The sequence below is a fragment of the Micrasema longulum genome, unplaced genomic scaffold (assembly GCF_059751315.1).
Source record: "Micrasema longulum isolate JH-2025_06_02 unplaced genomic scaffold, ASM5975131v1 h1tg002274l, whole genome shotgun sequence".
Taxonomy (NCBI): domain Eukaryota; kingdom Metazoa; phylum Arthropoda; class Insecta; order Trichoptera; family Brachycentridae; genus Micrasema; species Micrasema longulum.
Genome location: NW_028279430.1, coordinates 356448 through 375849, shown reverse-complemented (window position 1 = coordinate 375849; position 19402 = coordinate 356448). Strand labels below are relative to the sequence as shown.

At 34.2% G+C, this 19402-nt stretch overlaps 1 protein-coding gene across 1 annotated transcript in view; it reads left to right on the top strand.

Annotated features, from left to right (window-relative positions):
• The window catches only part of Stt3B (catalytic subunit 3B of the oligosaccharyltransferase complex), a 33600-nt gene that overhangs the window by 8849 nt on the left and 5349 nt on the right, over nt 1-19402 (top strand). Inside the window, exons 5-9 of the mRNA XM_088239820.1 lie at nt 5226-5397; nt 6464-6642; nt 8990-9183; nt 10727-10947; nt 18597-18699. Of these exons, the coding sequence (XP_088095946.1) occupies nt 5226-5397; nt 6464-6642; nt 8990-9183; nt 10727-10947; nt 18597-18699 (869 nt within the window). The remainder of the gene's footprint in view (nt 1-5225; nt 5398-6463; nt 6643-8989; nt 9184-10726; nt 10948-18596; nt 18700-19402) is intronic.

Genomic DNA, 19402 nt, shown 5'->3' with positions numbered 1-19402 from the left:
AACATTGGCCAGATCTGATACGGCAAAAAGTTACAATCCTAGACCTATTGAGTTTATTACTATAAAAAATTCCCTTTGACAATTTATGATTTGGAATTCAACCATAAACGAGTTGAATCCAGTCCTTGCCTACAAAAATTTGGACAAACTCAAAATATTGTTGATAAACAAGTAAGAAAAATTGTTTGTTCAACCAGCTAAAAGCGGGCAAACCAGCGTTCCGGCAGGACGTCTGTCGGGTCCGCCGGTATGTTATAAAAATTTATGTTCCGTATGTTTGAGGCCGCAAATCTCGGAAAGTAATCAATGGATTGACTCAAAATGTTTACAGATCATTACATTTTTAGCAGAAAAGCAGTTCTATATACTTTTTATTCGGAAGTTTCAACGGAAACAGAACATTCTATGCTGCTCATAATTTGTCATACTGAATGACAATTCTACACAGTGCTTCCATTTTATACATTTTAGTCAAAGTTACAATTTTTTTTCCTCATATTCTACAGCATAGTGGCGAGCGGTGAGTTTTTAAATTGGTAAGCTACGAAAATTCTGATAAAATGTCCATAGCGGTAGTATGGCATATAAAAAACAAGTCTATTTTATATTTGATAAATAATCCATAATAAATAGCTCCAGCGGCTAATAGTTTCAGTAAAAATATTTTCTAATGTAGCACAAACATTTGATAAAAAAAAATACAATTTAAAAAATCATAATTGCAAAAAAAAGTTGGAACCCCTAAGGACTCGAACCCCCGCCGCCGTCATTAGAAAGCAACGACCCATCCGCGCAGCTATTCCGTGTTTTGGGCCAAGCGCCGAAAAAGTAATTTATAAAACTGGATAATTCATTAGCGTACCGGTGCATTTTTGTTTATGTTTTGACTATTATATCTTTTCTTGAAATAAACCACTATTTCTTAATAAATGAGATAAAAACTAAATAATTTAAAAGTATTCCTTACGGAGTACGATAGTTCACCAAACAACATATAAATTACGTTTTAAGAATCATTGTTTCATCGACTTTTATATCACATTATTATTCACAAAACGACATAAGTTATACATTTTATAATTCTTCATATATATTTATTCTTAACACTATACACTAGTAACGTTTTTATCATAACTCAAACTTAATTTTTAATGTTTAAATGGATACTAAAGAATAACCCACAATATTTAACTGTCATCGTATGCACAAAAACGAATTACAATTAAAAAACAATTAGCGAATCTTTGTTTTTTAAAACACACTAAAGGATTTATACTGATACGCTAATATTATGAATTAAAATATTAATTCGTTTCGATTAAAATATCAAAATATCAATTTATTTTAAAGCAAATTTACTTTCAAACCACCGAAACATAAGTATGGTCAAGTATTATTGTAACTTCCGTGTTAACACATACAAAATATATTCATTATCTCTTTCTCACACATAACCTCACGTCACCTCCCTTAGACTGTCGTAAGTCAAATTGATGTATTTTAAAGAATATTAGCCCCTATGAAAAAGTATTGAAAGATTAAATTGCATTAATGAAAGCTGCAAGATTTTACTGTAATCGTAAGTATAATTTTTTGAACATGATTCTAAAATTTTAGGTTTAAGACGCATTTAAATTAGTGTTTTTTCGTCAGCAGAGTAATCTCGTGTAATCCAGTAGTAATAATTTTGGCCAATAGAGGCGCAACTGGTCGCTATATGGAATGAAGGAATATGATATAAATTTACTTACCCAAGAAAAGTAATATATTTTGTCCATGTCAAAAAATTATGGTAAGCTGCAAATAATCGATTATAAGGAGCATTCACCCCTGCTACAGCATTGGCACAGCAATGCAAATAAAGATATTCAATTAAGCAATGTGTTTTCTCGGTAATTGCAAATTTGCTAGACTATTTTTATTTACTCCCCTAATAATCAATATCAGATAAAGCCTCAGCGAAGCGTGGCCGAGTTCAGCTAGTTATATACATTTATTTATTTATATTTTACATTGTTTGTATTCTTTTTTTTATACAGAATAATTATTTCCTCACTGGGGTGTCCTGTGCCGAGGGAAACATTTGACAAAATGTGAAACATGCCTTAAATTAGATAATTAACAAAGTTAACATAATAATAACAATAAAAAAAACATAATCAATCCAATTAACCTAATTATCATTAAAATAATAAACAATATAAACTAAAATAATAATCAAAAACATAACCAATTTATATAGACCTATAAAACAAACTTCATAAACATTACACTCATTTTCCCTCTCTGACTTGATCCACTCATCGATTCGTGTGCAACCAACCTCCCCTATCCATTTCTTAATAGCAATTTTATATTGTGAGAACTTACCGATTGCCCTTATGGATAATGGAAGTAGATTGTACACTTTAACCAAGTAGTAGGCCAATCCTCTTTGACCAAAGCTTGTATTTATTTTTTTGCAGCATCAGGGTGGAGTATCTAGTAACTCTTGTATTTGTAATGGAAGGCAGATAATAATGTTTATGTGTGTATAGTAACAGAGCTTTTACATAAAGTTGTTTTATAGATTTTACATTAAGATTTTCAAATATACCGAGGGAGCTAGTTCTGATTGGGACTCTTAAGATAATTTTTGTCAAAGCTTTTTGTGCAATTATTATTTGCTTGATCAGTGTGTCATTTGCACATCCCCATCCAATTATCCCATATTCCAGAACTGATTGAGTTATTGCGTAATATATTATAAGGTTTTTTAGGCTAATTATATTTCTTATAGTTTTAAAAAAGTAAATTTGCTTTTTCTATATATTTTTAATATGTTAGATTTGATTAGTCCATCTTAAATTTCCATCTATATAAATTTATAAATATTTCATTGAGTCTACTCTGTCAAACGATTTACAAATACATTTAATATTTGGAATTTGGTTATTGTAATTACAGCTGTGAATAGTTAAGGAAAGATTTGGATTATATATAGTTTTATTATTAATTAACATCGTGGTTTGACATTCATAAAGGAGTGAAGCAGGGATGTGTTATGTCACCATGGCTGTTCAACGTGTATATCGATAACTGCATGAAAGAACTGAAAGGCTTAAGAATGGGAGCAAAAATGGGTGATTTAAAAGTCAATTGTCTTTTGTATGCTGACGATGCTGTACTCCTTGCTAACAACAAAGAGGAACTGCAATTCTTGGTAACAAAGGTCTACGATGTATGCAAGAGAAGCGATTTGCTGATGAATGTCGATAAATCGAATGTGATGGTTTTTGAAAGAAATGAAAGTATGACTAAATGTGAAATCACTGTGAATGGAGTCATACTAAAACAAGTAGAGGAATTTGTGTATCTGGGAAGTATGTTCACTAGGGATGGAATGACTGAGAAAGATATTGAAAGGAGGGTGAGTGCCGGGAACAGAGTGAACGGTGCACTTAAATCGACCTTGGCAAATAAATGCTTGTCACAAGAGGCAAAATTGGCAGTTCACAACGGAGTCCCGCTCTCGTCCCTGATGTATGGGAGCGAAGTATGGACTTGGAAAAACAGGGATGAAAGTAGGCTGAATGCTGTCGAAATGCGATCTCTCAGGCGAATGTGTAGTAAAACTATGTACGATAGATGCACAAATGTTGAGATCCGTACATTATGTAAGGCTGAGACAAGCATTATCGACAAAATCAAGAAAGGAGCTCTGCTCTGGTTTGGACATCTAGAACGAATGGACAGCGAGAGAACGGCTAAGAATATTTGAAGAATAATAATTGTTCCTTTATCCTTCTTCTTTCCTTCCCATCCCCTCTCCTCTCTTCATAGTATAGTGTTATTTTTTTTTATATTTATATTTATTTTTGTTAATCTTTGCTTTTAATTTTTGTATAAAATTGTAAGATTCAATATGTCCATGTATTTATAATTTTCTCAAACTGAACGGTTTGGGTAGGTAGGAAGAAATTGCCTTAAGGCAATATGCCCGCCCTTATATGTATATTTATTGTATATGTATATAAAGTGTCAAATAAAAAATAAAAACAAATATTTACAATGCGAATGTTGATGGATGCAGAAATAGAGGAAGACCGAGAAAGACATGGCATGACCAAATCCAACAAATACTTAAAGATGGACATGTCAAAAGTCGGAATAATCGGCGCGCGTGCATGAGAAGATGTATGAATGTAGAGGAAGCGAGATCTGTATGCAAAGATAGAGTGTTGTGGCGTTCTATCCTCTCTGCCTACCCTTACGGGGAAACGGCGTGATGGTTTGTTTGTTTTTTGTTTGTTTATTATTAATTTGAAATGTTATGTATTTTGTTTTCGAGTGATTTAGTGTTCGATAATTTGAGTCTAACCATTTTTTTACTAAGTTTAAGTAATATATTATATTATACGCCTAGTGAGAAAGTACTGTGTATGTTAAATCATTGTTTAAACATTTTTTCAGTTATGTTTTTGTACTGTGTTATTTCAAAACCATGTAAAAAAAAGATCCTGGTCTGCTGAGAGCCCCACTTTATATCTGTTTAAGATCTCGCCGTGCTGAATGTGTTATTTTGTTGCCTGGATTATTTTGTTGCAAATATGTTGTATATCATCGCGTACAGAAACTCAGAAACTTGCAATGTAATTTATTTATTGACAATTCTTGATAGAATAGCATTGTAATGATATAATAACTTATATGTAAATATAAGTTATAAATTAAAAAGACTTGGTACACTTCCATTTATTTATTTGACCAATTAGCCGTTTTACTCTCTAATGGGCATCTTTAGACTGATAAATATTATATAGTGTATTAATCATCTATATATGAAACTAAATATTATCTTAAAGTGTACGAACATTTTAAAACATTAGTCGAAAGAGATACAATACGTAATATTCAATGAAGCAGAGTGAGACAAAGTTATTGAAAGTTGTGGTAGAGCGGGGTGCGATCCTCAGACCTGCGATCCGTGAGTCCACGATAATAGCCACAGGACCACAATCTGATACAAATTATTATTGATAATTAAAATTCTATTGCTATTAGCTTTTATTCTATTTATTTCTAAAAATTTCTAATCTATCTAACTTTTGGCCTTTATTTTCTATGTGTAAAGTTTTAATGTCTTTTGATTTGTCAAAATTATGTTATTTATAATTTAAATATAACATTTGTTTGCGATTGTTGTGATAGGAGAACACTATAATGTTAGTATGCGATGGTTTCAGGCGTGTTTGCTCTGCTGGTGGCAGTGGGGGCTCTGCGATACTTGCAGTCCATGATGCCGCGGGGGGAGTGGCGCCAGCTCATGGTGGCCGGGGGCCTCCTGGCCGGCATCGTCGTGTTCCTCAGTGTGGTTCTGCTCACATATGCTGGGGTCATAGCTCCCTGGAGTGGCCGGTTTGTAGTGCAAATAATCCTTCCTTACGGTTCTGTATTCAGGCGGATGAAGAGCTCTGTTTTCGGCTCGATGACTACTTAGATCAAAATCCCAAAAAAGGATATTGGTGGAGATAAGTCCGCCTCATAGTGTAGTGGTTGAGCCCCTGGTTGGCTTTGCTTCCTGGCTGGCGAACATAAAATATTTGTTTAAAATTTCCTCTGCACTAGCATCGGATAGAGAAATGATGGCGATGATCAATAATGAATAAATTGCAAAACAAAATAAGAATTTTATTGCAACAGCTTTCTATTATTATTAACTCCTCTTCTATTGTTAATGATAATATTTTAAATATCTTTTGTGAAGGTTGTCTGAGTCTTTTATTTAGTTTTGTCTGGCAGTTTATTGTATAATTTCAGTCCCCGGTTTATTAGTCTCGACTGTCCTTGTCTCGTTTTAGAATAATGTATATGATACTGTTCTGATATTCTTGTATTGTGTCCACGTTTGCTACAATTTTTTTCATGTTTTAGTTCTTCGTCTACAATTACATCAGTGTCTAATTTATGAATAAATTTTAAGGATTCTAGTTGAAAGAGTCCAGTTACATTTAATTGTTTACTTTATTTAAAGAGTTCTTTAGTTTTATATTTGATTGTTTAGTTTGTTTAAAGAGTTCTTCAGTTGTTGTTAGATAAGGGGGGTCAAATACTTACTTTAATATTTTATTTTCCTGTCTTTGTAGTCTGTTTATGTCATTTTTATTTCCTGTTCATTTTGATTTCCTATTGATTTCAACAACGCAACGGCAACACCTGAAAATGCCTTTCGTAGACATACCAGTTTCGGTCAAATTTTTGTAGACAAGGCTCGATTCCACTCCAGTTAATTCGTTTTAAGAAAATATAATTTAATTTAATCGGTCTACCTGACACGTCAATGTATATTTATCATTGCGAATGCTTAATTATCTGAGACAGATAGCCTACTCTGCTATCATCATGCTCAATGTCAATGGTTAATTTCCTAATGAGGTTCATTAAAAATAATGTGTTTGTAATAAGAGTCCCATAATGGTTACAGGTTCTACTCCCTGTGGGATACAGCGTATGCAAAGGTGCACATTCCCATTATAGCATCCGTATCGGAGCACCAGCCTACCACGTGGTTCTCCTTTTTCTTCGATCTCCATATCCTCGTGTGCACTTTCCCTGTGGGACTCTGGTACTGCATCAAGAACATCAACGACGAGAGAGTGTTCGGTAACTACCACCGCACCTTATTTTTATTCACACATGTTGTATCGTGATTGTAATAAGACATTTTTCAAAATCTTAATCGCTCAGTGTGTCGCTATTTTTGTCTCCCGAATATTTTATCTTATTTCTATAAACGCACTCGCACTGCCAAATAGTTAACCTATGTTTTGTAAGGAAACCTATCTCTCGGTATTTGTGTATTGACTAACGTTTTATCCGCTAGTTTTAACGAGATTAAATTGTTTTAAATTATTATTGCAAAATTATATCTGTACAGAAGAAGACACCGAGGATTGCATTGCCGATTGGCTGCACCTTTATAGCGCAAGAAAACTAGCCAGTCTCGTCTCGTCTCTACATACGTATAGTACAATACAAGCATCCACGCCGCACTGGTTTCAACCAGCGACTACTATACATACGTAGACGCAGCCTATACTCAACTTTAGTGCGGGGATGGCACAAAAGATTACACGGCGAGATATTAGCATTTTTATGATTTACCTAAATCTCGAATGCCATTTTCAACAAGTTAATGACTCACTATTAGAAATGGGGATTCAAGTTGGGGTAGAGTGGAGCCTTTTGAATAGTCTCCACAAAGCTATTATGGATCCAGCTACTTAATAAACTGAGGAACTAAATCAAGAGTCTTAACTCAAATCAGTATTTGATTTTAATATTAAAATTTTAACTTATACAGATTAGGTCTATTAAATAAAAATAGAGTGAGACTGATAAAAATTGAGTTTCACAACTACTCTGGCACGACTAGTGATCCAAAAAAGGTAAACTTAAAAATGAATTGATCTAATCTTTTTACAATGCAGTCAACTGAGAGACATATTTGAAAAGAGCTTAAAACATGAATTTCTGCAAGTGAAACCAATCTTACCGTAAAGTATATTCGTCGCCCAAAACTATATGTAATGTAAATCTATGGCAGTCAGTCACCAGTTTAGCAAGTGATTCCATCTATATGTATCTTTTGGGTGATCCCGTGTAAGTTGGATTAGTTTCTGATGTTTCAGCTACCATTGCAGGAGCCATCTCCAGTGTAAACTGTGTACTTCACATAATGCCGTGGCTCTTATTAAGGGGTTATATACAGTCAGGAGGCCCAAAAATAGCAATTTTTCAAGAATTTTTCCTGAGAAGACTTTTAAATTTATTTATGTAAAAATTTGTACATATGTTAACTTTTAACTATATTTCAGCATTTTTTAATTGTAAAAATAATAAGTTTGAAAGCTGATCTCCAAGAGGAGATTTTAAAAAAGGCGCCTTGCGCATGTTTGGACTGGATTATCTAACATAAAAAACCAATCGGATTTCGTTAAAATAATGTATAATTTTGTAATTAATTGAAAGAATATACTTAAAAAGCTTGTGTTAAAATTTGAGACTGATCGATTTAGCTGTTTCCGAGAGATCTTGGTCACCGACTTTAAAAACACAGTTCAGTGAGAAAAATGCGTTTAAAGTTTCAAAAGCATTTTACATAAAGTAAAAAAAATAATATTTTAACTTACACCGAGTCGTCTATTCCAGGGCCATATAATACACCCTCTGCCCCTTTGGTAGCTTCTAATAACTCGAGTCGGTGTTGTCTGCGGACCGTTCCTCCCTCTCGTGTGCTCTAAATAGGCAGGTAAATAAAAGGGACAGTTCTAGGTAAGCGCTTTCACTCCAGCCTCCCACCTTCAAATGCTCTGACATGTCTTTGCAAATATTCTTGTAACTTCGAAAATAATCGCCGGATTCACTTGAAAATTTCTGTGTGTGTACTTAAATATATGTACATTACGAAAATGAAAATAATAAATGAATCTATTTTTCATAAATTCTAACTGTATACGAGTATAACCCCTTAAAGAGAAGCCCTTTTCCAATGTTCTCTTTATTTAAAAGTTATAAAGTCATGGACAAGTGTCACAACCCAACCTTGTGGTAATATTGATTTATTTCCCAACTTATTCAGTTCATTTAATTAGTCAATACATCAAATATAAAAAAAAAAATTACATCAAGGACAAAAAATGTAATTATAATTACCCGGGGACTAGTCTATTTTAGCGATTGTTTAAATATAGAAAGTCCAGATCCTGTCTCGAGTTTACAATAGGAGACAATTGGAACATTGGCCTGTGCGAGCTGTAGTTTGTCCTGTGCTAATCGAGGGGTGGATTGGAACATTGAATGGCGCTTTTTCCAGTAATGATGGTACATCGATCGAGCCAATTAGTAAATTAAACATGAATATGGACTCCATATCTCCATTAGTATAGTCTCCCGTCTCGAGGCCGATCATCCATGGCACTGACTCAATATACGCGCATGTTTGTCACAGTCTGCCTGTACGCGCTGAGCGCCGTATACTTCGCGGGGGTGATGGTGCGCCTGATGCTGACCCTGACCCCTGTGGTGTGTATCCTGGCAGGAGTTGCCTTCTCCGGCCTGCTAGAGCTCCACCTGCGGGAGGAGCCTGAGGAGCGCCCGCTCCCGCGCGACCTCCCCGAAGACAGTAGGAACCTTTACGACAAGGTGAGGCTACATACTTTTTGCTACTTGTATGAATACATACTGTAAAACCCCTTTTTACATTTTTCAAGGGAGCAACAAAAAAAGTGTTGAACTGAGGAAAACGCTCAAGCGAGGAATTGAAAAATGTATGGAAAAAATAGGAATTCAATAAAAATAAAATTAATTTTCTACAGTATAGTGTAAATATACTTCCAGAAAAATTGTAAAAATGGTGATTAGTGGAAATTGACAAATTATTTTTTTAACTTATTTTTAATGATTTCAATAAAAATATTTTAATATTTTTTCACAACAAAATTATGTAATCTGTTTTTTGATTTGATTTAAAAACAACGTGATAAAATTGCTTTATGTCTAAATAAAAAAAAAACAAAAATAGAATTTTGAATTTGCACAAAGTAACATACTATATTTTTTCCCCTAAATGTTGGGAAATTTTATTTATATGGTATCACTTTTTTTTCTATGGTATCACTAAAAGCAACTGTCATATAGATCGCGGAAAAATTGTTTCCACTTTTATGACAACTTTTTGAACCATTTTTTTTATAACTTTGAATATTTCTATTGTTATGTTTTAAACATCGCAATTTAATGATATTTAAAACTTTATTATTCCTAAGCATTTATCAACTGCGTATCATGATTTGTACAAGTCAATATGACGTTTTTGTTCAAATGAAAACTATGACAACCCTAAAGGAAGACACACACACAAAAAGGTCAATTACACTGCACCTGCTTTGAATTTAGGTTAAGACAGTAATTTATTATTTATTAGTTGTTTACCTGTTTTTATTCTTCATTCGCGTGGCACACGCGGTGGTGCGCGTGCCGCGGCATTATTACGACATAATTTTAACCTTTTTGACACATCAAATGAATTCCGAAAAATTTTAAGCATAAAACCGGGGTGATCAAAAATGTAAAAAACGTCAATTGTGGGCAATATTTGTATTAGAATGTATGAAGAAAAATGGGTCCTGAACATTTCGGTTTAAAAAACAGGAAAATGTAAAATCGAGGAACGTAAAAACGAGGTTTTACTGTATTTATATAGGTGTTCACTAATAAACCCTGTCACATCCGAAACCACGATGATCAGTATGGATATATATATATATTAGGGTGTCCCAGAAAAATTAAAGTTTTATTTTTTCAATGCATACCCTCTAATTTTGTTTGAATAATGTCAAAACACTTGTAAATAAAATTTCACATAAATATTAAGTTAAAATATTCCCCTATGGTTTCCATGCAAACTTTTATATTCAAAGTTTGACATCAAGTCGGCACGGGTTATCGCTATCCGATTTCAATAATATTTATTATTTCAGTTATAAAGGTCAAATGGAACAAAATAAGAGGGTATGCGTGTCTCAATCTGTAAAAAAAAAATTTGCCCTTATAGTCTGTGGGACGCTCTAATATATTTATATATATATATCTAGTATATGTATATAATTTGCCAAACTCACAGTGATAGGGGCACTAACTTGTTTATTGACAAAGAAAAAAAAACATATTTTGATACCACAATTAGGCAGGCAAGGTGCGTCGGATGCGCCATGAAGAGACAGGAGCGAGCGCCGGGGCCGCGGCAGGGGCGGGAGTGGGGGCTGAGGGGGTGGGGGCCAATTTGCGCTCTGCCGTGGTGGTGGTCATCATGATCCTGCTCATGCTGTTTGCCGTACACTGCACCTGGGTCACATCCAATGCCTACTCCAGCCCCTCTATAGTCCTGGCCTTTTACACCAACGACGGGTTAGTATTACGCTATGTTAATTATTATTTTTTTAAGTACAGTTTCAATTAAAATAAATAATTAAATCTAAGACTAAAACATTTAAGTTTTTAAGTGAAAATTCTTGATGGAAGTTCATTGTAATTTATTATTAATATATTTAAAAAAAAAAATAATATGAAAAAAAAAAAACTTAAACTCATTAAAATAGCATTATATCAACTCATTAGTTGACCTGAAGAAAATTTAAAAATTTACTTTCATATAATTTTGAATTATCTATCCTTACCTCTGTTTTGTATAAATACATTGAACTCCTTAATAAAGATACCAGTCTCGAAGATGTCGCGAAAGCGATGAAACCGGTAACTGGATTTTCTAAATTTGTGGATTAAAGTATCACTCGTCTTTTATTTATATAATCAATCTAAGACTATTTCAAAAAAATTGTGATAACTACCTCGAGACAAGATCTCTATTTTTGTGATTGTTTAAACATAGAAAGACTTGTACAGAAAAATCTTGATCATGTCTCGAGTTAAGAATGCGACACAATCGGGACATTGGTGCATGCAAGCCATAGTTTGGGTTGTGCTGTTCCCCGGACATTGTTATCGACGATCGTTATTTCACAACCGTCGGATCGGAACATTGAATGCCATTTGTTCCAGAACTGACTGCACATCTATCGAGCCATTTATTCTATATTCATCGAGACTGCACTCTGAGCCTAGTGCGTGCTAAATGTCGGCCGTTTTTGTTTTTGCCCTGCCCAACAACAACAAACCATCACGCTGTTTCTCTGTAAGGGAAGGCAGAAAGAATAGAATGCCACATCACTCTATCTTTGCATACAGATCTCGCTTCCTCTACATTCATACGTCTGCATGATGCACATGCGCCGATTATTCCGACTTTTGACATGTCCATCTTCACGTATTTGTTGGTTTTGGTCATGCCATGTCTTTCTCGGTCTTCCTCTATTTCTGCATCCATCATCATTCGCATCGTAAATATTTTTAGCCGTTCTTTCGCTGTCCATTCGCTCTAATGTCTAAACCAATTGCAGAGCTCCTTTCTTGATTTTGTCTCTTGCGACAAACATTGCCCCGCCCAATATATTATAAAGCATCCTCTACACTTACATACAAAATATTTTATGCAAAAAAATATATTTTTTTCAAATCAAATAATGCTGTTTTTAAGAATAACGATTACAACAAAAAATATGAACTTAGGTAATAATATATGTAAAGTGTTTAGTTTATACTTTTTATATACCACGGTATTTCGTCTTACATAAACTAATCGTAATTTATTGATGTTAAGACTTTATTCTTCCTAAACGTGCGTCAATTGCATGTCATAATTTAGTAAAATGTCAAAATTAGACACTTAAACAAAATGGTCAATTACACTGCACCTACTTTGAATTTAGTTTGAGACAACAATTTACACATTTTTTTTTATTTACCTTGATTTTATTCACCATTTTGGGCAAACGCGGCGGCGCGCGGCTTGGCGTCTTTTGACAGATCTAATGAGTTTCGGCGTAAAAAGGAGGAATGTAAAAACGAGGTTTTACCGCAGCAATTTTTAGATTAAAATATGTTTTGGACAAGACGCACCCCAATTTTCGGTTGTATTTTCAGAGTAAAGAAATGCTTCTTTTGGTCCGAAAAATATTGCAGTCTAGAATGACCATTAAAATCCATACATATAATGTATCTGGATATATAATCCAATTTGCTAGAAATTGAACCCGAGACATCAAGCGTGGTAGGCGAAACCGATAACCACTACACTATTTATATCCTGTCTTATCTATACTTATCTGCACTCGATCCCTTTTCCAGGAGTTACACATGTTTTCTATTGGCAACTGAAGCGCAAGAATGATCACCTAACCTACCATGTAACAAGAATGATAAAGTTACGCTGTAATTATATTACCAATTTGGTGCCCTATGCGTCATAGACTGCAGATAAGGAAATAATGGGCACGATATATATTTTTTTTATTAGAAAACAATATATTATTAGTTATACACTTGTTAATACATTTTTATTTATTAAAATATATCAATATTTTATCATATCTACGAATACCTACTATAACAAAATAAGGCTCTAACAGACTTGCCATTTTATATTGCTTATGTAGGGACAAATTAACAATTTAGCTAAATGTAGCATCTCTATAAAAAAATCACCCCTTGCAGTGGCCTCAATAATGATAGGCGAACGTGTTAACCGCTACACTGCAAGGTGGATTTTTGTCCAGTTGATTTTCTTTTAAAGGATTTTTAAGTAAGTGTAGCCATAGAGTTTAATTGTTTAAGAATCTGATTAAATTTTACATAGGTCAGCAATCGGAGCACATTTCAATCATTTTTATTACACGAAGGTAAGATGGTCAGTCTTTCGCTTAATGCGCCAGTCCAGGTACTTATTCTTGTGTAAAATCATTTTTTAATTAAATATTAAACTATGTCGGGAATCGAACGCGAGACCTCTTGCATGGTAGGCAAGCACAATGTCCACTATACCAAGAAGCCGACATCACAATAATATAACTTCGTTATTGAGTATTTATTAATTCTCTGTTGTGGTCTGGTGTATTGAATTGTCTATAACATTACGCATTGTATGTGTACCTACCTTAGAGTATATACATATATAGAGGGATAACAAAACATTTTATCAATCCAATGCATGTTGCCGGTTATAGCGGACTCATTTTTTACAATATGTTCTAAATGAGAGAAAGGGAGATAAAAAAAATCTGTGGGTACGGTCCTCATTTTTTGTTTTGTAGTCGATTTTAGAATTTTACGATGCTCATTTTTTAGGTAGGCGGCCAGTATTGTTTCGAACTGTCAAACGCTCTGTCGGTATTTTGATGATTGTTTAACATATTTAGTGCTAATTACATCAACATTTATTATGCCGACTTGTGCCATGAAAGGATGTTCAAATAGAACTGGAAAAGGAAGAAAACGCTTCAGTTATCACAGGTATTTATCAAATATTATACATTTTCAAATTAATACGTTTTTTGGTAGTTTTCAACATAAATGCACCACTATTTTTGTACTATCATTTGAGCAATTATTATAGCATTTGTTTCTGTGTAATTCAAATACCTTATACATTAGATTTATGTGATTTAAATAAATTTTTTCAATCGTTTCAATCCAAATATTTCTTCAAATGTTCAAGACACGCAAACTCGACGACCTTTTACCGAGTCAACCGACATCTAGAAATAATTCTTTCTCTTTTTATATCACTGAAAGAATGTGAAATTGTCGTTTATTGAATGTAACTAAAAGAGATGACAATACATCTGCGCCAATTTTGAATGGTATTTTTATGACCACTTTTTGGGCGGCTCTTATTATTAAGAATGCCAGGGCTGTGCATTACCTTAAAATATTACATTTTCACTTAAATGTTATTTATAAGTGTAATCATTTTATCATAATATAGTTAATTAAGGTTTTTTTTTAAATTCCCGATGGATGAAATATGGCGAAATAAATGGATCCATAAGACAGGACGGAACAATTGTCCCCTGAAAATATCAATTGGGTGTGTTCCAACCACTTTCTGTCCATTAATTTGGACGAAAACAAATTATTTGGTACGTGTAATGAATGGTGCTGTGCCCCCCTGTTTTCAAAAACCTTACTCGCTATGGGTAAATTTCATCAATTTCATTTATTTCATATTTATATACCATAAAGTCGGAAAAATCAGTGTACATGCATGAGAAGATGTATGAATGTAGAAGAAGCGAGATCTACATGCAAAGACAGAGTGATATGGTGTTCTATCCTCTCTGCCTACCCCTTCGGTGAAACGCCGTGATTTCTCCAAATCAACAAACTGGAAGTGGTATCTGCACTCTATCCAAAGATACAAGTTTAAATAAAAAAATTAATACAGATTACTGTTTTCAGTTTTCAAATCAAACAACGAATTCGGAAAATATTTTGGAATTGGAGACCCCGTTTAACCAGTTTTTAAAGATGTAAGTTACAACCTGCCGTCAGAGCAAGCCAATATTTTGACAAATTGGTTCATTTTCAAACTCAATATATTAACTTTATTGCAGTTTGACTTATTTATTATATGTAATTGCATATTTGTTTTTAAAATTAATTTATGTACTCAACAATGTCATTTATAATGTTTATGATTGCTTACTTTTATGTATTAAAAATGTTTTTAGTAAACTTGTTACTAAATTAAAATAAACGTTTTTATTGTACTTCCTACTCCCTACTCCCTACCAATCTCTGTAAAAAAATCGCCTTAAGTCGTGCATTTGTGACAACCCTGTTTTATAAACATCTGGAAACGAAAAACGTCTTCACTAAACAAACGACCACGCCCCCTTTTCAAAAATTCTTACAAACTTTGGAATAGTACGGACTCTAAGATGCATATACTCTAAGGTACCTACTAACTTAAATCAATAAGTAAATTAATAGCCTTGCTTCTTTTACATTGTATTTATTGGAAAACATTCAATGTAAGAGTTTTTTTAAAAAGCAGAGCAACAGATATTAATCATTTGGATTAAAGAACTGGCCCCTATTCGATCACGTGAATGTCTCGCATTTTGTTTGTTTATTTACAGGATCTTGTAAATAATGAATTCGCTTTAGTAAACTAGACATGACATTTAACTTTATTTCTATGTTTTTATAGGCTCGATTTGACATTACTTATCACAATATAATTCATGTGACACGCAAAGATTGTCCTATATTTAACTCCCAAAATGTATATTTTTATACTGTTGATTCTCATACATATGAGGGCGGTCCCATGAGTACCTGGCTAAGTATTTTTATTTCTCCACATAGTTTACTTTTAGCTCATACGCTTTTGTCAGCGATGTTCAAAAGCTTTGATACCTTTTTTATAGTAAGAACCGTCAAACTCTTCTAAGTAAGCATCAACCGCAGATTCCACCTCTTTATTATTGGCAAATCTTTTACCGCCAAGCCATTTTTTTAAGTTTGGAAAGAAAAAATAATCCGAATGAGCCAAATCTGAGAAATAGGGTGGGTGAGGAAGCAATTCGAACATAATTCATTGATTTTGGCCATTGCGAAAAGGGATGTGTGAACTGAGGCATTGTCGTGATGAAGCGAGACTTTATTTTTCAACGAATGTGGCCGCTTTTTCTTAATTTCATCACTCAAATGCTGCAACCAGTTCGAATAATACTCGCCGTTGATAGTTTGTCATTTTTTAAGATAATCAATGAAGATTATGCCACGCGAATCCCAAAAAACTGACGTCATGACCTTGCCAGCAGATGGAACGGTTTTTGTCTTCTTTGAAACCGATTCTCCTTTTTGAATCAATTGTTTTGACTGCTCGTTTGTCTCAGGTGAACCCATAGTGAACCCATTTTTCATCCATAGTTACAAATGGACTCAAAAACTCTGATTTATTGCTCTGAAACACAGGCAAACAATCGGTTGAAACATCCTCACGACGCAGATTTTGTTCCGTTGTGAGCAAATGCGAACCCATCTTGCACAGAGTTTGGTCATGTCCAAATTTTCGTTCAATATGCGATGTACACCACTTTTTGAAATGCCCGCTGTATCTGCTCTCTCTCGCACTTTCAATCGACGATCACCCAATACAATTTTGTGGACTTTTTTCTCATTTACTGGCGTGGTTAGCTCATTTGGTCGACCCCCATAATGTTTGTCTTTGCAGCTCGTACGACCTCGTTTAAACTCTGCCACCCTATATATTATTGATGAAAATGCAGACTCCCCCGAAATCGGATCAAGCTCGTCTTTGATGTCGGTCAGACTGAGTCCTTTTAAATAAAAGTATTGCATCACATAACGATGACCAATTTTTTCCATGTTTATAAATTCACTGAGGGCATTCACTACTGATGACTGTCAATCAAAGACAAAACAACGTATCATTGTCAAACTTCAAACTTAAGCTTTATAAGGTTGGTACTTTCGAACAAAAAAATAGTTTTCAACCAACTAACGCCATCTGTATGTAAGGCCAGGTACTATTGGGACTACCCTCGTACATGCTTTTAACTGTTTATTTCTCTTTCCACACTTGTTTATTAACATATTTTTTTGTTTCATAATGTTTTGCTTCTCAAGGGATGAAGGAGGGTAAGGCGACATTGCAATAAGTTTTCATATTTTTATAGTCGGTAGATCCTCGGGGTATATCGGGTAGTTTACTTTTTGTCAAAACTTGTGTTTTAGAAATATGAATTGTGCAAAATGTAGGCATTATAATACATTACGTACAGAGTGTGCCAGATTTTTGTACATTTGCACTTACAGTGGCGAGCAAGCAAATAGGGACACTTGTGCGCTATTTCCAATCCCGTCAACAATGTCTCCATTAATAATTTATGCTTTTACATTTTTCTTAGAAATTTTACCCCGAAGCAAGAAGCGGATGGTTTTATCTCTATTATAAAATAATGTACAAATGGAAAGGGTATACTGTTATCATCAATATGTTTCTTTTTTGGGTGATACCGTGTGTGTTGGATTTGTTCCGTAAACTGAGTCACTTTGTCACTGTGTCACTGTTTGGTTAGATACCTGGAATCAAGCAGGTAGTTGGCGAGCAAATTAATAAGGACACTTATTGTTAGTCATATTTTTGCTACCGTCATGTAAGCAAGTTTTCTGATTTCTCTACTCCATAACTTGTAATTGGGTTTTCTGAACTATCTTACAAGTTCAAAAAAAAAATCTGCGCATATTATGGGTCAAAATAAACATTGCGATCCCAATATCAGGAAAATAATAATGTCCCAACGAGATGAATATTGGAGCATATGACAAATTTCAAGCCTATAAAAATCTCTAGAAATGTGATACTTAATACCATGAAACATGTAAAAAATCATAAAACCTGTGAAAATATCCCTACACAACAACACAGAAGGAAGACAACTTTACAAGACTACAAAGGTTCGGATCTCGAAAAATGACCTCCCTTAAGACAGCCGTAGAAATAAAATAATAGAGTTTGCTGCTCACGAGGACATGTCCGTCAGCGTGTGGACAGTTATGGGAGAAGATACGTGCGAAAATTGAAATGTGAGGAATTTAATCCTCAATCGAGACGGGACATTACGTATACGTAGTGAAATGATGATTTTGTACTTTTTACACAAGCGTCCCTATTTGCGTGCTCACCATCGTATGTATGCAGCGTTCGGTAGTAGTGCATGTTTTCTAGAAGGATTGATTTTATTTGTGCATTCCATTTTTTGTAGCAGTTTGAGCCAACCATCGAGAACCTAGTTCAGTTTAAAAATATTATATTATTTTGTATTCGTATGTATCTTAATACATACGTACATATTATTAGTGCTGTGCATCAGATAGTATCGAGTTTCTGCTGTGTTGCAGTTTACCTACTTTCTGCTGTTCTTCTCGTTTCTAAAGTACTTTCTGAAGTAAGATAGTTGTTCCACTGCTCCCTATTTAAGCGCTTGTTTCTGAAATCGTGACATTTTTATTTAACTCGGTTTCAGATGTATACATTGGTATATTTTTGTTTACTTCTTATGCAAAAAAACGTAAGACACGCACATCTACTTTCATGTATGGTGGCAATTATCTTTTCCTGGTGTTTCTAGATCGCGGCAGATCTTGGATGACTTCCGAGAGGCGTACTACTGGCTGTCGCAGAATACTGATGATGACGCTCGAGTCATGTCATGGTGGGACTACGGTTATCAGGTACACGCATTCAATATTGGACGCAGTAGTTATTGCAACGATGAAATGATACGACATTTCTTATTTCTGACTGCCAGGATCGTTAGTAATATGGAAACGTGCTCGGTAATAAATATATATCAAACCAATAGTAACATATCATCGGGTTTCATCAGCCATATACAAACATAATATCTGTGCTGACACGGAAAAGGGGCATAAGTCTGTGTGGTGTAATTTTACAGTATGGCTGTTTTACTTATTGACAGCTAGAGTTGCGGTGGTTTTTTATTAATTACAAATTATCTGACTTGAAATTTTCAACTTCAATGCTTGAATATATTTAAATAGAGTATTTTCTACGAGATTGCATACAATCGATTTGGCACTAAGTGCATTTAGGCCTAAATTCATAGACCCATTTTAGCTTTGCTATTGCTCAAATTGGAGTTATATTTCCACTAAACACTATTTTTTTCTACATTTCTACTTATCTCTTCTTTCTCAAGCTCACCATCAACCTTCAACTATGGTGGAGGCGCAAAGGATATTGGTACTTTCTCCTGAGGGTTCTGCCCTTTGCTGTTCTACTGATATTACTACTACTACCATCACGCCATTTTCCGTAATGGTAGGCAGAGAGAATAAACAGCCACACACGTCTATCCTGGCTTACATTTCAAGCTCTTTCCACATTCATACACGCCCTTCGGTTCTGCCTGCT